We start from the raw sequence: 18,432 nt of genomic DNA on the forward strand, positions 1-18,432 counted from the left end.
ATTCAGGTGTGGTTCAGTAGTTGACTATCCAGTTTCCATGAGTTTGTAGGCTTTCTGGGGGTAGCATTGTTGTTGAATTCTAACTTTAATCCATGGTGATCCAATAAGACATAGGTGGTTACTAATATTTTTTTGTAACTGTTTAAGTTTGCTTTGTTACAGAGTATGTGGTCAATTTTCGAGAAGGTTCCATGAGCTGCAGAGAAGAAGGTATATTCTTTCCTATTTTGGTGGAGTGATCTATAGATGTCTGTTAAGTCCATTTGATTCATTGCCTCCCTTAATCCTCTTATTTCTTTGTTAGGTTTCTGTCTGATTGACCTGTCCATTGGTGATAGAGGAGTGTTGAAATCTCCACTAGTAGTGTGTGTGGTTTGATGACTGCCTTGAGTTTTAGTAATGTTTCTTTTACGTAAGTGGTTGCTTTTATATTAGGGGCAAAGATATTCAGGATTGAGACTTTGTCCTGATGAATTGTTCCTTTTATGTGTAAAAAATGTCCCTCTCCATCTCTTCTGATTGATTTTAGTTTGAAGTCAACTTTGTTAGAAATTAGTATGGCCACACCTGCTTGTTTTTTAGGTCCATTTGCTTGATAAGCCTTTTCCCAGACCTTTACTCTGAGTAGATGTCTGTCTTTGTGGTTGAGGTGTGTTTCTTGTAAACAGCAGAATGTTGGATCCTGTTTTCTTATCCAATCTCTTAGCCTGTGCCTATTTATTGGTGAGTTGAGTCTATTGATATTAAGTGATATTAATGACCAGTGGTTGTTTACTCGGTCATTTTTACTTTTTTTTTGTATTTGAGTTTGTGTTTTTCCCTTCTTCGAGTTGTGCTGTTCAAGGGTCATTAGATGACTGAGTTATTGTGGGCATTGTTGGACTCCTTGGGTTGTGATTTTCCTTCTACTACTTTCTGTAAGGCTGGATTTGTGGCTACATATTGTTTAAATTTGTTTTTATCCTGGATAATTTTGTTTTCTCCATTTATAGTGAACAATAGCTTGGCTGGGTATAGTAGTATGGGCTATAGTTTTCTTCTATAATTTTTTTTTTTTTTTTGGTTTTTCGAGACAGGGTTTCTCTGTGGTTTTGGAGCCTGTCCTAAAACTAGCTCTTGTAGACCAGGCTGGTTTTGAACTCACAAAGATCCGCCTGCCTCTGCCTCCCAAGTGCTGGGATTAAAGGTGTGCACCACCACCGCCCGGCTTATTAAATATATTTTCTGGACCGTTGAGCTGTACTTCCTCTCCTTCTTCTACCCCTATTATTCTTAGGTTTGGTCTTTTTATTGTGTCCCAGATTTCCTGAATGTTTTGTGATGAGAATTTGTTGGTTTTGCTGTTTGCTTTAATCAGTGTGTTTATTTTCTCTATGGTATCTTCAGTGTCTGACATTCTTTCTTCTATCTCTTGTAATCTGTTGGTAGTACTCGTCTCTGTAGTTCCTGTTCGTTTACCCAGATTTTCCATCTCCATCCTTCGCTCGGTTTGTGTTTTCTTCATTACTTGCATTTCATTCTTCAAATCTTGAACAGCTTCCCTTACCTGTTTGATTGCTTTTTCTTGTTTCTCTTGGTTTTCTTGGGTATCTTTGAGTGATTTATTCATTTCCTCTACCTTTTTGTTTGTAATCTCTAATTGTTTATGGCAGTTTTTCACCTCCTGTTTAACGTCCTCTATTATTTTCATATAATTCACTTTTGAGTCGATTTCTTCTAATTCTTCTGGAGTAGGGTGTACAATTCTTCTTATTTTAGGATCCCTGGATTCTGGAGATGTCATGTTGCCTTTCAGGTTGTTAGAGGAATTCTTGCATTGGTGCCTTCCCATCTCTTCCTTCAAATGGAGCCAGGATAGGCCTGGTGTCTTGGTCCAGTCTTTGCTGTGACTGACTCTCTGGGTGTATCTCCTCAGTGTAGAAGCAGGAACCGTTCCCATGCAGATGGAACTCCTCAGCACCGAAACATGGACGCCTGGTAGTCCAATGACCCGCGGACAAAAGGATGAACTTGGGGAGCAGGGCGGAATCGAGTAGAGCACAGGAGACCCTGCAGCACAAGCTGAAGGTGCCCGCTATCCCTTTCGGGGGTCCTAGAGGCCTGACCAATAGGCAGGCACTCACCACTCTGGGTGGGTAGCCTTAGTGTAGGAGCAGGAAACTGTTCCTGAGCAAAGGACCTTGCAAACAGGGCAGGCTTGGGGGCAGGGTCGTGTGTAAGAAAGACAGCCCTGCAGAAGGAGCTGGGGGAGGGGGTTTGTGCTCTCTTCTGGGAAAATCCGCCCCTGGATAGCACACACTCACCGGTCCAGATGGAACTCCTCAGCACCTAAACAGGGACGCCTGGTAGCCCAATGAGCCGGGGACAAAAGGAAGAATGTGGCAGGCAGGGTGGGGTCCAGTGGAGCACAGGAGACCCTGCAGCACAAGCTAAAGGTGCCCAGGCTCCCTTGCAGGGGACCTTGAGGCCTGCCCGGTATGCAGGTACTCACCGCTCTGGATGGGTAGCCTTAGTGTAGGAGCGGAATACTGTTCTTGAGCGCAGGTCCTAGCAGACAGCAGGGCAGGCTTGGGGGAAGAAGGGACTGGGGGGCTGGGTCCTGTGTAAGAAAGACAGCCCTGCAGCAGGAGCTGGGGGAGGAGGGTTTGTGCTCTCTTCGGGGACACTCTGCCCCTGGATAGCACACACTCACCCATCCAGATGGAACTCCTCAGCACCTAAACAGGGACGCCTGGTAGCCCAATGAGCCGGGCCAGACTTTCCCATTCTTTTAATGCGTTGGGAGATATTTGATCACACTGTGAACCCTAAGTTTGCAATTGCATTATTTAAACAAAATTAACCTTGTGTCAAGAGCCTGTGTTAGCAACCAGTTGGCAAAAAGTAATCATAGAGTCTCAGAGGGCATGCAAGAGAGACAGAGAGACACAGGAAGTAGTAGGATGGGGTTTGAAGTGGCACAGCTGTTTGTGGTTTGGTGAAGCATAAGCAATGGTCTTCCATGCACGCCAGCAAGGAGAGAGGGTTAGCTATAGTTGCTACTCAACCTCTCTGAGCTTGCAAGTTTTCACTCCAGCCTTTGAATCTTGAGTCTTATTTATGATTACAATGATCGAGATTTAGTTAAAGCTACCTTTAAAGCAGTGGCAGGGTCAGTGCCTGTGAGAACAAAATTCCTGCCTGACTGCAGCCTGAGCTGCCAGTCCACTGCTAGAGAACCAGGCCAGTAACTGGGGAGCTGCAACTAATGGTTGTAATAGTAGTAGATTAAGGTGCAACCATTGTGCCAAAGGTAAAACAACAAAAGAAGAAAATATTTATTCTCACTTAGTAAATACCCGTCTGCTCCTTCGTTGATTTTTATTAAGTTATTTATTTAATTTACATCCCAACTGAAGCCTCCCTTCCCTCCTCTCCTTCCATACCCGCGACCTCCTCCATTTCATCTACCCCCTCAATCACCTCCTTACCCTTAACTGCTCAGAAAGGGCCAGGCCTCCCATTATGCTTACCAAGCTGCCATAAGACTAAGCACTCCCCATCCCACCCCACTCCCTGTGTTTAGGCTGGATAAGGCAAACCAGTGTGAGGAATAGGTTCCCAAGAGCCAGTAAAATCACCTGGGACAGCCCCTGCTCCCATTGCTGGGATTCCCACATATAGACCAACCTACACAACTGTAACTTATACACAGAGGACCTAGTTCTGTCCCATGCAGGATCCTTCCTTGGATATTGATTCAGACTGTAAGTTCCTCTGGTCCAGGCTAGTGGTTTATGTGGGTTTCCCTGTGATGCTCATTACCCCCTGTTTCCCAGAACCCCTTGTCCCTCTCCCCAGTATCTGGTCTTGGGTCTCTGAATCTGCCTCCATCAATCACTGGATGAAGGTTCTCCAATGATAACCAGGGTAGTCACAGTTCACCATAATCCCTCAAGTTCCAATGCCCACCAGCCCCCAGTCCAATCAGGAGAAATCCTTTATCTCCCCTTCCCATGGATATTCATGTGTCCCCCGCTTTTGCACTCTTCATTACCTAGCCTTTCTGGGTCTGTGGATTGTACATGGTTATCCTTTACTTTACAGTTAACAGACACTTATGAGTAAATACATAAGACGTTTGTCTTGCTTGGTCTGGATTATGTCACTCAGAATGACTTTTTTCTAGTTCTATCAATTTGTCTTCAAATTTCCTGTTGTCATTGTTTTTTAAAACTGAATAATACTGCATTGTGTAAGTGTACCACATTTCCTTTGTCCATTATTTGGTTGAAGGGCATCTAGGTTGTTTCCAGTTTCTGGCAATTACAAATAAAGCTGCTATAAACATAGATGAGCAAGTGTCCTTGTGGGAAGGCAGAGCATCCTTTGGGTCTATACCCAGGAATGACAAAGCTGGGTACTGAGTTAGGTTGATTCCTGACTTTCTGAGCAACCACCATATTGATTTCCCAAGTCGCCATATAAGCTTCCACTCCTACCAACAGTGATTCTAATGGAGGCTAATCCTGTCCAGGCAAGGGCTGCAGGACCATCAGCTCTGGCAATTGTTGCTCACTTTCTCTAAAGCAACTTTGCATCTCACCTATACCTGTATTGTGGTGTGTAATCGCTTATGATGTACATATGTAGTCTTATGATTTCATCTCAATGATTGCATGTATATCTGTGGGTAGTCAGGAAGATGACTTCATTTAGTTATATAATTTTGATATATAGAATGTATGCTTCATAACTAGATCTATTTATCCCTTGTGTACTTAGACACTTAAAAGCCTGCTTTGCTCCTTTTTTGTTCAGACTAACTGTACACAATTAGCTCACTTTCACCTCAAAGAAAGTTCAAACTAGACTAAAGGCTTTTTGTAAATGGATCATAAGTTTAAAAATTACAGCTATGCACAAGGTCAAAGTCACAGATGTCTAACCAGTTTGCTACACAAAGCACCCTAAGAAAAGCATGCCAATTCTTTGCTTGCCAGCCTGCTAACAATAGACCTACATGTCAAAGTTTGTCACTTGGCACTGTGCCCCACCCCTGCCCTGGTCTGGTCACTGTCTTATTCCTGTAACCATAAAACCTTGTGCTACAATGTCAATGGCTCAGTTCCCCATCACTTACCCTAGGAATGTGTTTTTGACCAATGAGAGGTAACTATTTTAATTTTTATCACTTCAAAGCTCCTGTAGAGAGATGAGTTTTTAAGCTAAGAGGAGAAGAAGCTAGCCAAAGCTTTAATAGTTAGAAAGAGGACAAGAAAATTCGGATAGAGGCAAAAGAAGAATAAAGAGACTGATTCAGAAAAGCACATGTGAGAGAGTTTGCTAGCTCTCAGATACCCCCCTCAAAAAAAGAAGGTTCTTTTTACTTGTTGTAGCTTCCAGTCTGAACTCTGAAGGGAGTTTTAGGACCGGACCCTTCAGGCTCTCATTAGGACGTGGGCAGTTGTAGGGTTGGTCCGCCAGATTAAAGGTGGGGATAGCTCTCTCATATTTAGTTTCAGTCTGGCTCATCCACACATGCGCTGACAGAGTTGGCTCTCCTGCTCACATGACCACAGGGCCAGCTCTCCCACCTGTCCCAGGAATTGACTTCTTTTCAAATTGGTATCCCCTTGATCTCCTTTGGTTTTCTTATTGCTCTAGCTTGAACTTTAAAAAATATAGAGAGTTGATATATAGAGAGTGGACAGACTTCTCTTATTCCTTATTTTAATGGAATTACTTTTAGTTTCTCTCCATTGAATTTGGTGTTGGCTGCTGGATTACTATATATTGCTTTTATTATACTTATGTATATTCCTTGTATCCCTGATCTCTCCAAGACTTTTATTAGGAAGGGGTGTTGGGTTTTGTCAAAGTCTTTTTCAGCATTTAATGAAACCATTTGGTCATGTGTTTTTATCTTTCTTTCTTTTCATTTGTATGATTGATTACATTAACAGATTTGTGTATGTTGAACCATCCCTGCATCTCTGAGATAAAGCCCACTTGATTGTGATGGATGATCTATTTGATGTGTTCCTAGATTTTATTTGTGAGTGTTTTATTGAGTATTTTTTTCATCCAGGTTCATTGATTTTTAATTCATATTTCTAGCTAGCTAGTAATTTGGATGTTCACATAAATCTTTCTACTATATTAATGAAAATGTTGAATAAAATGCTAAAACTGAATAGCTAAGACACTAATTGGGTTAGCATGTCCTTAAAACCTAATGCAAATACTTCTAATAAGCAGCTTTCTTTCTTGATAAATAACTGTGTCCCTCCAAATTATTCATTGTTCCCTCACTACTCCCAATCAGTTGTTTATAGTGAGTCACAGATTCCTCCATCAAAGCTCAAATATTCAAGTTCATACTCAAAAAGCTCTAAATTCTGCTTATTTTCTTTAAATATATATTACTTTGTTTTCAGCTTTTTTATAACAATTAAGACCCCAGGAATCCTAACACATGAGACTGAAGTTGCTGCGTTCTACACATGACCTCTCTCTTAAGTCAATGACAAACACATAATGCAGTCATGTTTCCATCGTCACTTGATAAAAAACAAGGAAATTTTTCTTATTTTATTTAAAATGTAGTATTGAAAATTTGCTTGATTTTTAAAGATTTTTTTAATGTGTGTGTGTGTGTGTGTGTGTGTGTGAGAGAGAGAGAGAGAGAGAGAGAGAGAGAGAGAGAGAGAGAGAGAGAGAGAGAGAGAGAGATGTGTGCATGTGCACTTGCAAGTCAGAGGAAGGTATTGGATCCTAGTTGGAAACCATCTTATCTAGATGCTGAGAACTATGTGCAGGTCCTCTAGAAAAGCACCTAGTAGAAACTAGTGGTAGTATCTAGTGGTAGCATCTCAATCCACTATCCCAAAAATAGCCTTCTTAAGAAGCAACATTACATTATTGCAAGCAGAATCATATTTTAATGTATTATCATGTTTTTAAATAGAAATCTTACCAAGGGGTTAGCACTGATATCATACATCATATACCAACAGAGCATATTATACAAACTAATTAACTTGTATCTTTTACACTTAGTAATATATAATAATTAAAGAAAAACAGGTCATGAAAGAGTAAGTGGGTGCATGGAAGGAACTTGAGAAAAAAAAGAGAATGGAGAAAAGATAATCATAATTTAATTTAAATGAGATAATTTTAAAATTATTATCAACAAAAGAAAATCATGAAGGAGGAACAATATGGCAAGAAAACTCAGCATAAAGACAAATCATAAAAAGACATGAATTACACTTTCTGAATATAAGTTTATTTTGATAATATTTTGTTATCCTTGAATAACAACAAATTTCTAAGTCTCCAATATCTGTTAAATGATACTTGATTAAATAATTTATAAGGCCCATTCAAGAATAAATGGTCTGTTACTATTTTAAAATGTTCATAAAATTAAAAATTGGATACATTACAGAGCCTGGCCTGTTGGGATACAGGCTATGAACACTAACTATGCTGACACCATGGAATGTTGCTATTTTCTTTAACATTTGCAAGTTACAGAAAAATAAAGTTTACAAGTGAAAGAGAAAATAACACCTAATTATGTATTTGTGCATCTTCACTAAAGAAGTACATTTTCTCATTTAAAGAAATATTGGAAGAATAGAGCTGTGTTAAAATCTTGCTTAAATATGATTTGAAACACTGTTTCTGGACTGAATGTAGTTAGGTGGTAGAGCAATTGCCCAGAATTCATAAAGACCTAGGTTCAAACCCTAGTGCCATAAACTTCTCTTCTTGTGCAAGAAGAAGAAAAACATCAGACCTTGAATACCTCACTGCAACCTGTATCTTCTTATCCAAACACAGATTTTCCATATGAATATTACTCACTGACGAATCACACCAGTGCAGCTCATGACACTGGTCCTCTGTTAAGAGAATACTCGGCCGACAAGGGTTTTCCTCAGAGCAACTTGGACATCCTTATTTCTCAAGCTATAGATCAGAGGGTTCAGCATTGGTACTACAATGGTATAGAACAAGGAAGACACTTTTCCTTGGTCAAGTGGCAAAATGGAAGGTGGTTTGAGGTACGCGAAAGCCCCAGAACCAAAGAAAAGACAAACCACAATTATGTGGGAGCTGCAGGTGCTGAAGGCCTTGGACCTGCCCTCTGCGGAATGCATGCGAAGGATGCTAGAGAGGATGAGGGCATAAGAAATGAAGATGGTGACAATGGGCACGCCAATATCAAAGGCCACCACAATGAAGACTACCAACTCATTTGTGAAGGTGCTGTTGCAGGACAGCTCCAGAAGGGGAAGGATATCACACATGAAGTGATTGACAAGGTTGTCAGCACAGAAGGTCAGATTCAATATGTTTCCTGTATGGGCCATACCTCCAGAAAAGCCCATGACATACACACCCAGTAAAAGCAGTAAACACACCTGGGGAGACATGGTGACTGTATACATCAGGGGGTTGCAGATGGCAACATATCGGTCATATGCCATGGCTGACAGAATGAAAGACTCAGAGACAACAAAGAAACAGAAAAAAAACAGCTGTGACATACACCCCGAGTATGAGATGGTGTTCTTCTTTGAGATAAAACTCACCAGCATTTTGGGGATGATGGTGGAGGAGTAACAGGAATCTATTAAGGAAAGATTGAAGAGAAAGAAGTACATGGGGGTGTGCAAGTGAGGATTCAGCCCTATCAGGGAGATCAAGCCCAGGTTCCCCACCATGGTGACCATGTAGAAAGCCAGGAACAGGAAGAGGAGGGGCATGAGGAGTCCTGGCTGGTCTGTCAGGCCTGCAAGGATGAATTCTGTCACAGAGGAATTTTTGGCAGTCATTCTTTTCAGGAGGAAGGCCTGTGTGAAAGAGAACAGGACCAATGAATGCAAAGAAGCATCATCACCATCCTCACAAATCTATTCTGTCTTTGGAGAGAAGGGGGGTAGAGAGAGGGAGGGAGGGGAAGAGAGGGAGGGAGGAAGTGAGGGAGGGAGGAAGTGAGGGAGGGAGGAAGGAAGGAAGGGAGGGAGGGAGGGAGGGAGGGAGGGAGGGAGGGAGGAAGCAAGGAAGGAAGGAAGGAAGGAAGGAAGGAAGGAAGGAAGGAAGGAAGGAAGGAAGATTTTTACCATTTCCCACAACCAGCAGTGAACAGTCAAGTGACTCTACATTCCAGATAACAACAAAAGGCTGCCCTTTGCCTCCAGGATCAGAGCAAGTGGTGCCCAAAAGAGGGATCCTGAACAGAGTGGGTATCTTTCTGACTTCAAAATCAGTCCATTTTCTATATCCTGTCCTCTCCTGCTTCTGTACAAGTTGCTAAAACATGAGCCTCTTCTCTTGGATGAATCTTGACAGGTAGATGTCACCAAGCTGTAACAGTGTCTCAGTCTGCACCGTAAAAGTGTGACATTGGGTTTCTCACAAACTTGTAGGTGCATGAAGGGCGAATAGAAACATTATACACTAACACTCATTTGGGGCTTTCTTAGAAGCTCTGAGAATATGTGATCATAGTATTATCTTCTCTTTACAGATTGAATAAGTGCAACTATGAAATACCCAAAGTGACAAACCCTCCAGACTTCAGGGCAAAGGGAAGCCGCAGGAGTCCCACCCACAGCCTGCATGTATAACCTGTGTTTCATGACTGATCGGGATCACACAGGCATGGACCTTCCTTTACTCACGGCAGGAATGTTCTGGCTACTGTCTCTCCTCCAAAGTGTTCTGTGAGAGATAAAACCCTGGTCAATAGAAGACAGCAGCTTAGAACTCCAGATCTCCTTTCCCAGACCAAAGCTCAGAATCTTACATTCATCTTAAAATTCTCTTTGTACTGAAACTCTTGACTTTCAGCTGTTAATTTATCAGAAAGTTCCCACAGCTTCCTGGAAGGAGGCAGCTCCTGTCCTGACCTGCAGTAACAGGAGAATAAACAGTCATTCTGGTTCACAATCTCAGTGGACTGATTATGAAGAATGAACCACCCTCGGGATCATTTCCTCAGAGTTATTTTCCCAAAGGAAGCAAAAATGCTTGCTTTCTGTAGAATTGACAATTTGGCTTTTTGAAGAAAATTTTTCTTTCAATTAATAGTTACCCAATAATATTCAAGAAAAAAATATTGTGAAAACAATAGCTAGTTCTTAAATTCCCTGTAAGATACTTAATACTGTGTCCTTACACTGACTCATGGGGTTGCCAAGATCTAAAAAGTCAAAAGCATATCTATTTTGTATTTATGTATTTAGGAATATATATGCATATATGTGTGTGTGTGTATAACAAAATCTAATGAAAAAGAGGCCATGAATTTGAGTAAGGAGGGGTATATGGAAGGTTTAGAGGGAGGAAAGGGAAGGGAAGAAATGATGTGATTATATTATAAACACGAAATAATAAAAGAATTAAATTTTTTAAATCATTTATTCATTCCTTATCACACCTCTTGCTTCCATTGCTGAAGTCTGGACCTTTGCAAAAGAGATGGTGTGCTTCAAAGTACACAACTATATCCAAGACTGCCCAATTCAACGTCCTTTTTCTAACCATTAGATCAGCTTCCTTATGGAACCCACTGAAACTCATAAGGCAGTGTCTTTTAAAATGATAAATAATGGCCGGTGATTTTTAATAGAAGTGAATACAGTTGAGAAAATTTTGCAGGGCTATTATACTTTAGCATATTAAAAGGTTTATTCAGATTTCAATTCATTCCAGGAATTAATATTAATTAATATTTACCAGAAATTGACAAGAATGCTGATTTCCCTTCCTGTCATCTCATTTAAGCAAGTTTAATGATAGCCCCCTCCCCCCCAAAAAAAACTCCCGAGGATAGCAGGACAGTTCTCCAGAGCAGCCTCTCTCTAAGCTACTAACTAGTCAATATTCCGACTGTCTCTGCTTTCCTTCACTCTCTCCGAGCACTTCTCCCAACTGCCTCTTTGGTTTGCCTTTGTCTTTCTGCACCCATCCTTCCACCTCTGCCTTCACCATCCATCCTCTGTCTAGGCTCTGTCTCCTTAAGTGTCAAAGCCAGTCAGCATGGAAGCCAAGGAAGCTGAGACCCGAAGGATCTGGAAAGGTTATTGCTCGTTCTGTTTTTCAAACCTGATTGCTCCATACAAATATCTAAAGTGAGTCTTAGAAAGAAAGTCTGGGGCAGCAATCAGAATTTTTGGGTGTGATGCCACAGCATCTTTCAAATATTTCTAAGTATTTTCAGTATCAACAGGTAGGGGATTCACACAACTACCAGCTACTCTCGTCTCATGAAGACACTGCTCAGTTCATAGAAGGAAGATGATGACCTGAAGTGACAGATCTGCCTTAAGTCTCTCCAATTCTGAGCTCTCCTTCTCCATGAACCCATATAACCTTTGGTGTGTCTGGAATGCAAAGTAAAAGTAATAAAAATGTGTGGCATACTTTAAAGCTCAGACATCAGATTGCATGTACTAGAATATCTGGTATAGCACCTTTCTAAGCACAAGTAATGTAAGAACAACAATAAATATCTCCTAAGTAAATTGGGAGCATGGGGACCATGGGGGAAGGTTGAAGGGGAAGGGAGAGACGGGGAGGGGAGCAGAGAAAAATGTAGAGCTCAATAAAAATAAAAAATAATAAAAGAAAAAGGGACAACAATAAAACAGCTCCTCGCAAACTTGAGCAGCAGGAGATAGAAATAAAATTATGGCAACTACTGCAACCACCCCAACCTTTCCTTAGTGGAAATTTCCAAACCATACATAGTAAAGTATGTATCCCAAGCAAATGGCAGGCATGCCTACTAGTGAAGCTATGGCCAAAGTTCAAGGATGCTAAGACAGCTGAATGTTACTACATAGAATTTACAAAGGGCTGTACAATTAAACACAGAGAAAATCAATACTTTCAATTAATAAATGTGTTGGTGAATTTAACAAATAGTTCTCAAAATATGAAGTGCAAATGGTTTACAAATGCATTTAATCACATTTATTTGTTGTATACATACACACACACGCATGCATGCACACATGCCTAGAACAGCCAATATGTGGAGAAAAGAGGACAACTTTCAGACGCTGGTTCTCTTCTTCTACCATGTGGGTCACAGGGATTGAACTGTGATTACCAAACTTGATAGAAATCATCTTTGCCTGTTAGACCATCCTGCTGATCCACGCAATAAATATTGTAAAGGCTTTCAACATCCTTATCCATCAGGCAAATTCAAATAAAGCTGCTTTAAGATTCCACCTTGCCCTAGTCAAAATGGCTCTCATCAAGAAACCAAAAGGCTATAAATAGTGGTGAGGATGAACTGCTGGTGGAATGTGAACTTGTGTGCCCACTATGGAAATTAGTGTAAAGACTGCAAAAACCTAAAAGTAGAACTACAATATGACCCAGATATGCCTCTCCTGGGCATATGCTGTGGTAATTTGAGCAAGAACAGTCCCATACACTCAATAATTAAAATAGTTGTCTCCAGGGAGTAGCACTATTTGAAACAAGAGGAATAGCCTTGTTAGAGGAAGTGTGTCAATAGAAGTGGGCTTTGAGGCTTTAAAGGTCCAAGCCAGGTCCAAGATCTCTTTCTCTTCCTGCTACCTTTGGATCTAGGTGTAGAACTTAGAAGTACCATGTCTGTCTGCATGCTGCCATGCTCCCTGTGATGAAGATAATGGACTAAACCTCTGAAACTGTCAACGAACTCCATTAAACGTTTTCCTTTATGTCATGGTCATGGTGTCTCTTAACAGCAATAGAACACCGACCAACACATATGTCCAAAGGACTTTACTGCATAGGCACTTGCATATCTGAGTTTATTGATATTTATAATAGCAAGAAAATACTAGAATCTGCCTAGACATTTATCAATAGGTCATAAAAGTGTGGAACAAATATACAATGTAGTTTTATTGAGTCATAAGGAAAAGTAAAATTTGCAGAAAAATAACTAAATTTGAAGATTATCATATTTTGCAAGATAACCTAGACTTAGAAAGTTAAAGTATTCACTGCACGTTTCTTTCGTATGAAAATGCTAGCTTTAATGTTCTGTTGGGTTATGCATGTGTGTTTGTGTTTGTGTCTGCGTCTATGTCTGCATACATAGGTATGAATGTGAGTATATGTCATAAACCAGAAAGGGAGCCATGAGAGAAGAAAATGAGGTCTTGATGTGGTGGAGCTTAATAGCATACATGCAACAACAAGGGAAAGAAGTTTCTAGAGGTAGAAAGGGAGATGGCAAAGCAGAGGCTAAAAAAAGGGAGATTTTAAAGAAACAAATTTGAAAATGTAACAATGAAGCCAAATGTTGGCGTGTTATCTTTTGAAAACTACTTTCAAAAGAAGACAAGTCTTCAACACTCCTCATACATCTAAGTGAATATAACCGTTGGAAAGGAGCTATAGCATACTATCAATAAGGTGACCACTTGTCCACTTGCCTAGATCGGCTAAGTTTATGACTGCCATTCTAACCGAATGATTAGTAGTAATGGTGAATCATAAATTATGATGTCCCTCAGCACTCAAAATGTGAGCTAACTTCAGTATAAATCTTGGCTCTGTCTCCTGCTAAGTATGTGACCTTAGTAGGTGTGCAACCTCTCTCTGAACTTCAATCTCTAACCTCAAAACTAATAATAATCATATCTCAAAGGGGGAATAAATGGTGCTGATTATAACACTTAGAAGGCAAAAAAGAATTGATTAAATAATATTAGCACTCAGAACTGTCTTTCTTAATAGCAGTGATTTTTATATAAATGGCAATGTCAGAACAAGCTGAAAGAGAGGAAAGGGCAGACAGGGAGAACAGCCAGAAGACTTTCCACAGCAATAAATACAGACAGGTGAAAGGTGCAGGAGACGCAATAATGGAACAGTTGGTATGTAGCAGTGTCTCTATGTTAAAATAGGGATTGATAAGAAAAGCACGAATCAAATTTGATTAAGGTCTGAGGCCCAGAAAAGCAGAAACAGACATTAATAAGAAATAAGACTGAGGAGGGCAGTTAACAAAATGTTAGATAGATAAGACCATAAATATCTAAAAGACAAAGATCAAAAAGAAAGTGAAAATATAAGGTCAGACCATGGTAGAGAAGAAAGAGATACATGCTTGATAATGCAAAAAGCAGAGCAATAATAACTTGTTCTAAATGTGTCTTTAAAGAGGCAATAATTGAAATTCAAGGAGTAAGGGCATCCTGAAAGATGGCCGCACACAGGAAGGGAAAATGATTAACAGAAGCATCTAGGATACATGTGCAACATCTAAAAGTGCCTTTCAGAAGTAAAACAGAACGTGAAGTTCAGTAGCATGTTTAGCAATGATCCAATACGTCCATGTGAAGAACAGGAATAATTATAGGAACCTTAAGGATATTTTTGAATATTGTACATAGCCTCAGTTAATATTCAATTTAGCTAATAATTGTGGAATAAAAGAAGTTATGCAGGTGCCAGAGGAGGAAAACAAAGGTAAAAGGTAACTGTACCCTAGAGCTGCCAAGAGGACAAACTAGGTATGACCTTGAATTACATCATTCCCTTACTGCTCACCCATTCCTTAAAATTTTGGAAAAGTGCTTGTCTATCAAACACAAAGCCTGGGTTAGACTCTCAGCACCAAATAAACTCGGTATGCTGGTGCATGTCTGTGATCCCATCACTGAGAGGGTAAAGGCAGAAGAATCAGAAGTTCACGGTCATTCTTGGCACCAGAGAAAGTTCTGTGGTGAATTATAATAAATATTATAATCAAATATATATTATATATTATTCATAATAAAATAATATATTTTATATATTATATTATATATAATATATTATAATCAAAGTAGAGGAGGCTACATGACCTACTGGCTAGTGAGGTCATGGGTCTTAGAGAAAAGCCTACTACCACCGCCTTACTAGGCCAGCATAATTCCTAATACATTCTATACTCATGGAGCTCTTATCTCTCATCAAGGAAGTTTCTCTTTACAGCAAATGAGGCCATTACATAAAACTACAACTGGAAACAATACAGAAATCAATGGATACAACTCTGGGGAGGCCAACTTCAATACTACAATCCCAAATCTACAACATAACTCCTAGACAGAAGTCTTGAAATCTTTTTAAGAATGATGCCAGATCATTTCTAACCAGTGATAGAAGATTTACAGTCAATGTATTTGCACAAGAAATTAAACAGGAATGTATCATAAAAACTAGTGGAAAGAAAGATGTAGGCGCAACTGCATCATGGTTTATCTTTGCTACAGATAGCTCCACAAAGATTTTCAAAATCAAATTCTTATCTTAAAATATTACATTCATAAACCAAAATATGCCATTTCTGAACTAGAGAATCTATAATTTCCAAAACCAAAAATAGATCAAGATTTGCAATGGGTTGAAATAAAGAAGAGATTAAGAAAAAGACAGAAAGTGAGAGTGAGAGAGGGAATCATTGTTAATGAAAAACAAGAATTGCAGGAACTAGATATAGCTTACAAAGACCTTTCTGGATAAAGTGTTCCATGACTAGCTAAAATTATGAGACAAGCTGGGCAGTGGTCGCATACATTAAATCCCAGCACTTGGGAGGCAGAGGCAGGTGGATCTCTGAGGTTAAGGCCAGCTTGGACAGAAAAACCCTGTCTTGAAAAAGAACAAAAACAAAAATTTATGAAGCAATATATTATACAAAAAACACACTCTGTGGATTTGGTTCAGATTTTATTTTCTCTAATGGGATACCAAATTCTTTTCATTTGATATCTTCCTGTATATAATAAATATTATTAAATGTGGCTTTTTTTATTGAATTGCTTGGGTTTTTAAATTATGGACTTCTAAATGATTTCTTTGTATGGTTTGAGTTTAAGTAATTTCAGATATGGCTATTTCTTGATAAGACTGTGTTTGCAGTGCTAAGTGCATTGGGTCAATTGGTGTAAATAACTTATTCTCTTATAAAACTCTGTTAGAGATTTCTGTAAAATACTCTTCATTCCTTACCACCACCACCCCATGATGCTTTCTGTGCTGTTCAACAAAGGAGTAAAGGCCTGTGTTAGGATTAGTTAGACATCAGATGGTTATAAGACACAAATGCAGGAAATGGGAACATATCAGACAGATTCACAAAAGACAAACCAGGAACCACAAACTACAGACAGAAGACACAGAGGGAGGTGGGGAACTCAGACTTGGACTTGCTGTTAGTCAGGTCAATACAAAAGGAAGTACTTTGCTTTCTTTCTTTAATATAACACTGACACATTTCCATTTCCATGGAGTTAGCTTTAATGCATTTAGGGCACACAAGGTACACTATAAGAAGAAACCCCACACTTGAGAAAACTGTCTCAGAAAGAACAATTAAAACATTCTAGGACCCCATATCAGACAGATGTCTGATCTCCAAAATATACCAAGAACTCAAGAAATTGGTCATCAAAAGAACAAATAATCCAATAAAAAAATGGAGTACAGACCTAAACAAAGAACTCTCAACAGAGGAATCTAAAATGGCTAAAAGACACTTAAGGAAATGCTCAACATCCTTAGTCATCAGAGAAACGCAAATCAAAACAACTCTGAGATTCCATCTTACATCTGTAAGAATGGCTGAGATCAAAAACACTGATGACAACTTATGCTGGAGAGGTTGTGGGGAAGAGGGAACACTCCTGCATTGCTGGTGGGAATGCAAGCTGCTACAGCACCTTTAGATGTCAGTATGGAGATTTCTCAGAAAATTAGGAAACAACTTCCTCAAGACCCAGTAATACCACTCTTGGGTATATATCCAAAGGATGCTCAGTCATGCCACAAGGACATGTGCTCAACTATGTTTATAGCATCATTGTTTGTCATAGCCAGAACTTGGAAACAACCTAAATGCCCCTCGACTGAAGAATGGATAAGGAAAATGTGGTACATTTACACAGTGGAATACTACACAGCAGAAAAAAATAATGACATCTTGAATTTTGAAGTAAAATGGATGGAACTAGAAAACATCATTTTGAGTGAGGTAACCCAGACACAAAAAGACAATTATCACTCATAGGTGGTTTTTAAACATAAAGCAAAGAAAACCAGCCTACAAATCACAATCCCAGAGAACTTAGACAACAATGAGGACCCTAAGAGAGACTTACATAGATCTAATCTACATGGGAAGTAGAAAAAGACAAGATCTCCTGAGTAAATTGGGAGCATGGGGAACTTGGGGGAGGGTTGAACAGGGAAGAGGAGAGGCAGGGAAGGGAGCAGAGAAAAATGTAGAGCTCAATAAAAATCAATAAAAAAAACATTCTAGGAAACTTTCTGTACTTTTTTTAGGGATACAAGGCAAAAGTGCAGAAAACAGACAAAGAGAAACAAGGGACCCTTTGAGAATTTGTAGTCCTGATGTCTTAACTGTCAGAGGAAAAAAAAAAACCAGAAGTGGCAGAGATGTTCCAGAAGCAGTGATCCTCTCTGGACCTAGAAATGGTGATGATCCAGAAACCATGAGCTCTCTGGCACCAGGTCTACATTCCTGAGGTGTCATTTCCCCACTGAAAGAATCAAGTTTCTTGGAGGCATGAATGACTCAGTTCTGAAAAATGAAAACACTGTGATAAATCACAACATCCTGTCATACCAGATGGCAAGGAAGGTATTAGAGATGACTATAATTAAGTTCAGAGACAAATTGGGAAGTCCAGAAACCAAGTATAGAGAACTTTAATGCCTAGAGAGATGGTTTACTGGTTAAGATCACTCACCACTCTTGCAGAGCACCTGTGTTTGTTTCCCAGCACACAACTGTCTGTAACTCAAGCTCCAAGGGGAAGTATGTTGCCTTTGCCTCCAAAGGTATTTCTGCTCACATGAACATACCAACACAGACACATACAAAATTTAAAATAATGGAAATAAATTGTAAAACATAAAAATAAAACTTTGATAACAAAAGTATAGGAATTGTATTGTTCACACTAGTAATTTATAAAGACACAAAAGAAAAGAGTCACCTTAGAAGGATATTAAGAAACCAAATCATTGTTTTAAAGACATAAAAAATATATTTTACATGTTTTTATCTCAACTGTGATAGTAGATACAAGAACCTATACTGTTGAATAGATACCACAAAAAATAGTGACAAAATGAGAATGGGTAAAACTGGAAAGTTCTGAATAAAATTAGCAGGCCATACAGATGTCAGTATTCTGACTGAGTACAGTTGTTAGAAGATGTTGCTCTCCCACTGGAACAGAAGTTTAGCAACAGGCTTCTTCTTGTGCACAAAGCTAAACCTGCAAAACAAAGAAGCCAAGATTTGAATTGGAGAGATAACGGGTATCATTTGTATTTCTAGGTCTACATTTCCCCAATTGGCAGAATTGTTTCCAATAAAACTCTTTAAAACAAACATTTCAAGGCTAG

At 39.4% G+C, this 18,432-nt stretch overlaps 1 protein-coding gene across 1 annotated transcript; it reads right to left on the reverse strand.

Moving 5' to 3' along the window:
• Positions 1 to 7,898: 7,898 nt before the first annotated feature.
• On the reverse strand, positions 7,899 to 8,834 carry Or8b12 (olfactory receptor family 8 subfamily B member 12). Its single transcript, XM_075967936.1, has one exon. It carries the CDS (start codon positions 8,829 to 8,831, stop codon positions 7,899 to 7,901), a length of 933 nt encoding a protein of 310 aa, XP_075824051.1. The 5' UTR covers positions 8,832 to 8,834.
• Positions 8,835 to 18,432: the final 9,598 nt, after the last annotated feature.

This window comes from Microtus pennsylvanicus, chromosome 3 (genome assembly GCF_037038515.1).
Source record: "Microtus pennsylvanicus isolate mMicPen1 chromosome 3, mMicPen1.hap1, whole genome shotgun sequence".
Taxonomy (NCBI): domain Eukaryota; kingdom Metazoa; phylum Chordata; class Mammalia; order Rodentia; family Cricetidae; genus Microtus; species Microtus pennsylvanicus.

Coding starts and splice junctions, on each gene's coding strand:
- Or8b12 (XM_075967936.1), bottom strand. CDS start 8,831: ATGACTGCCAAAAATTCCTCTGTGACAGAATTCATCCTTGCAGGCCTG.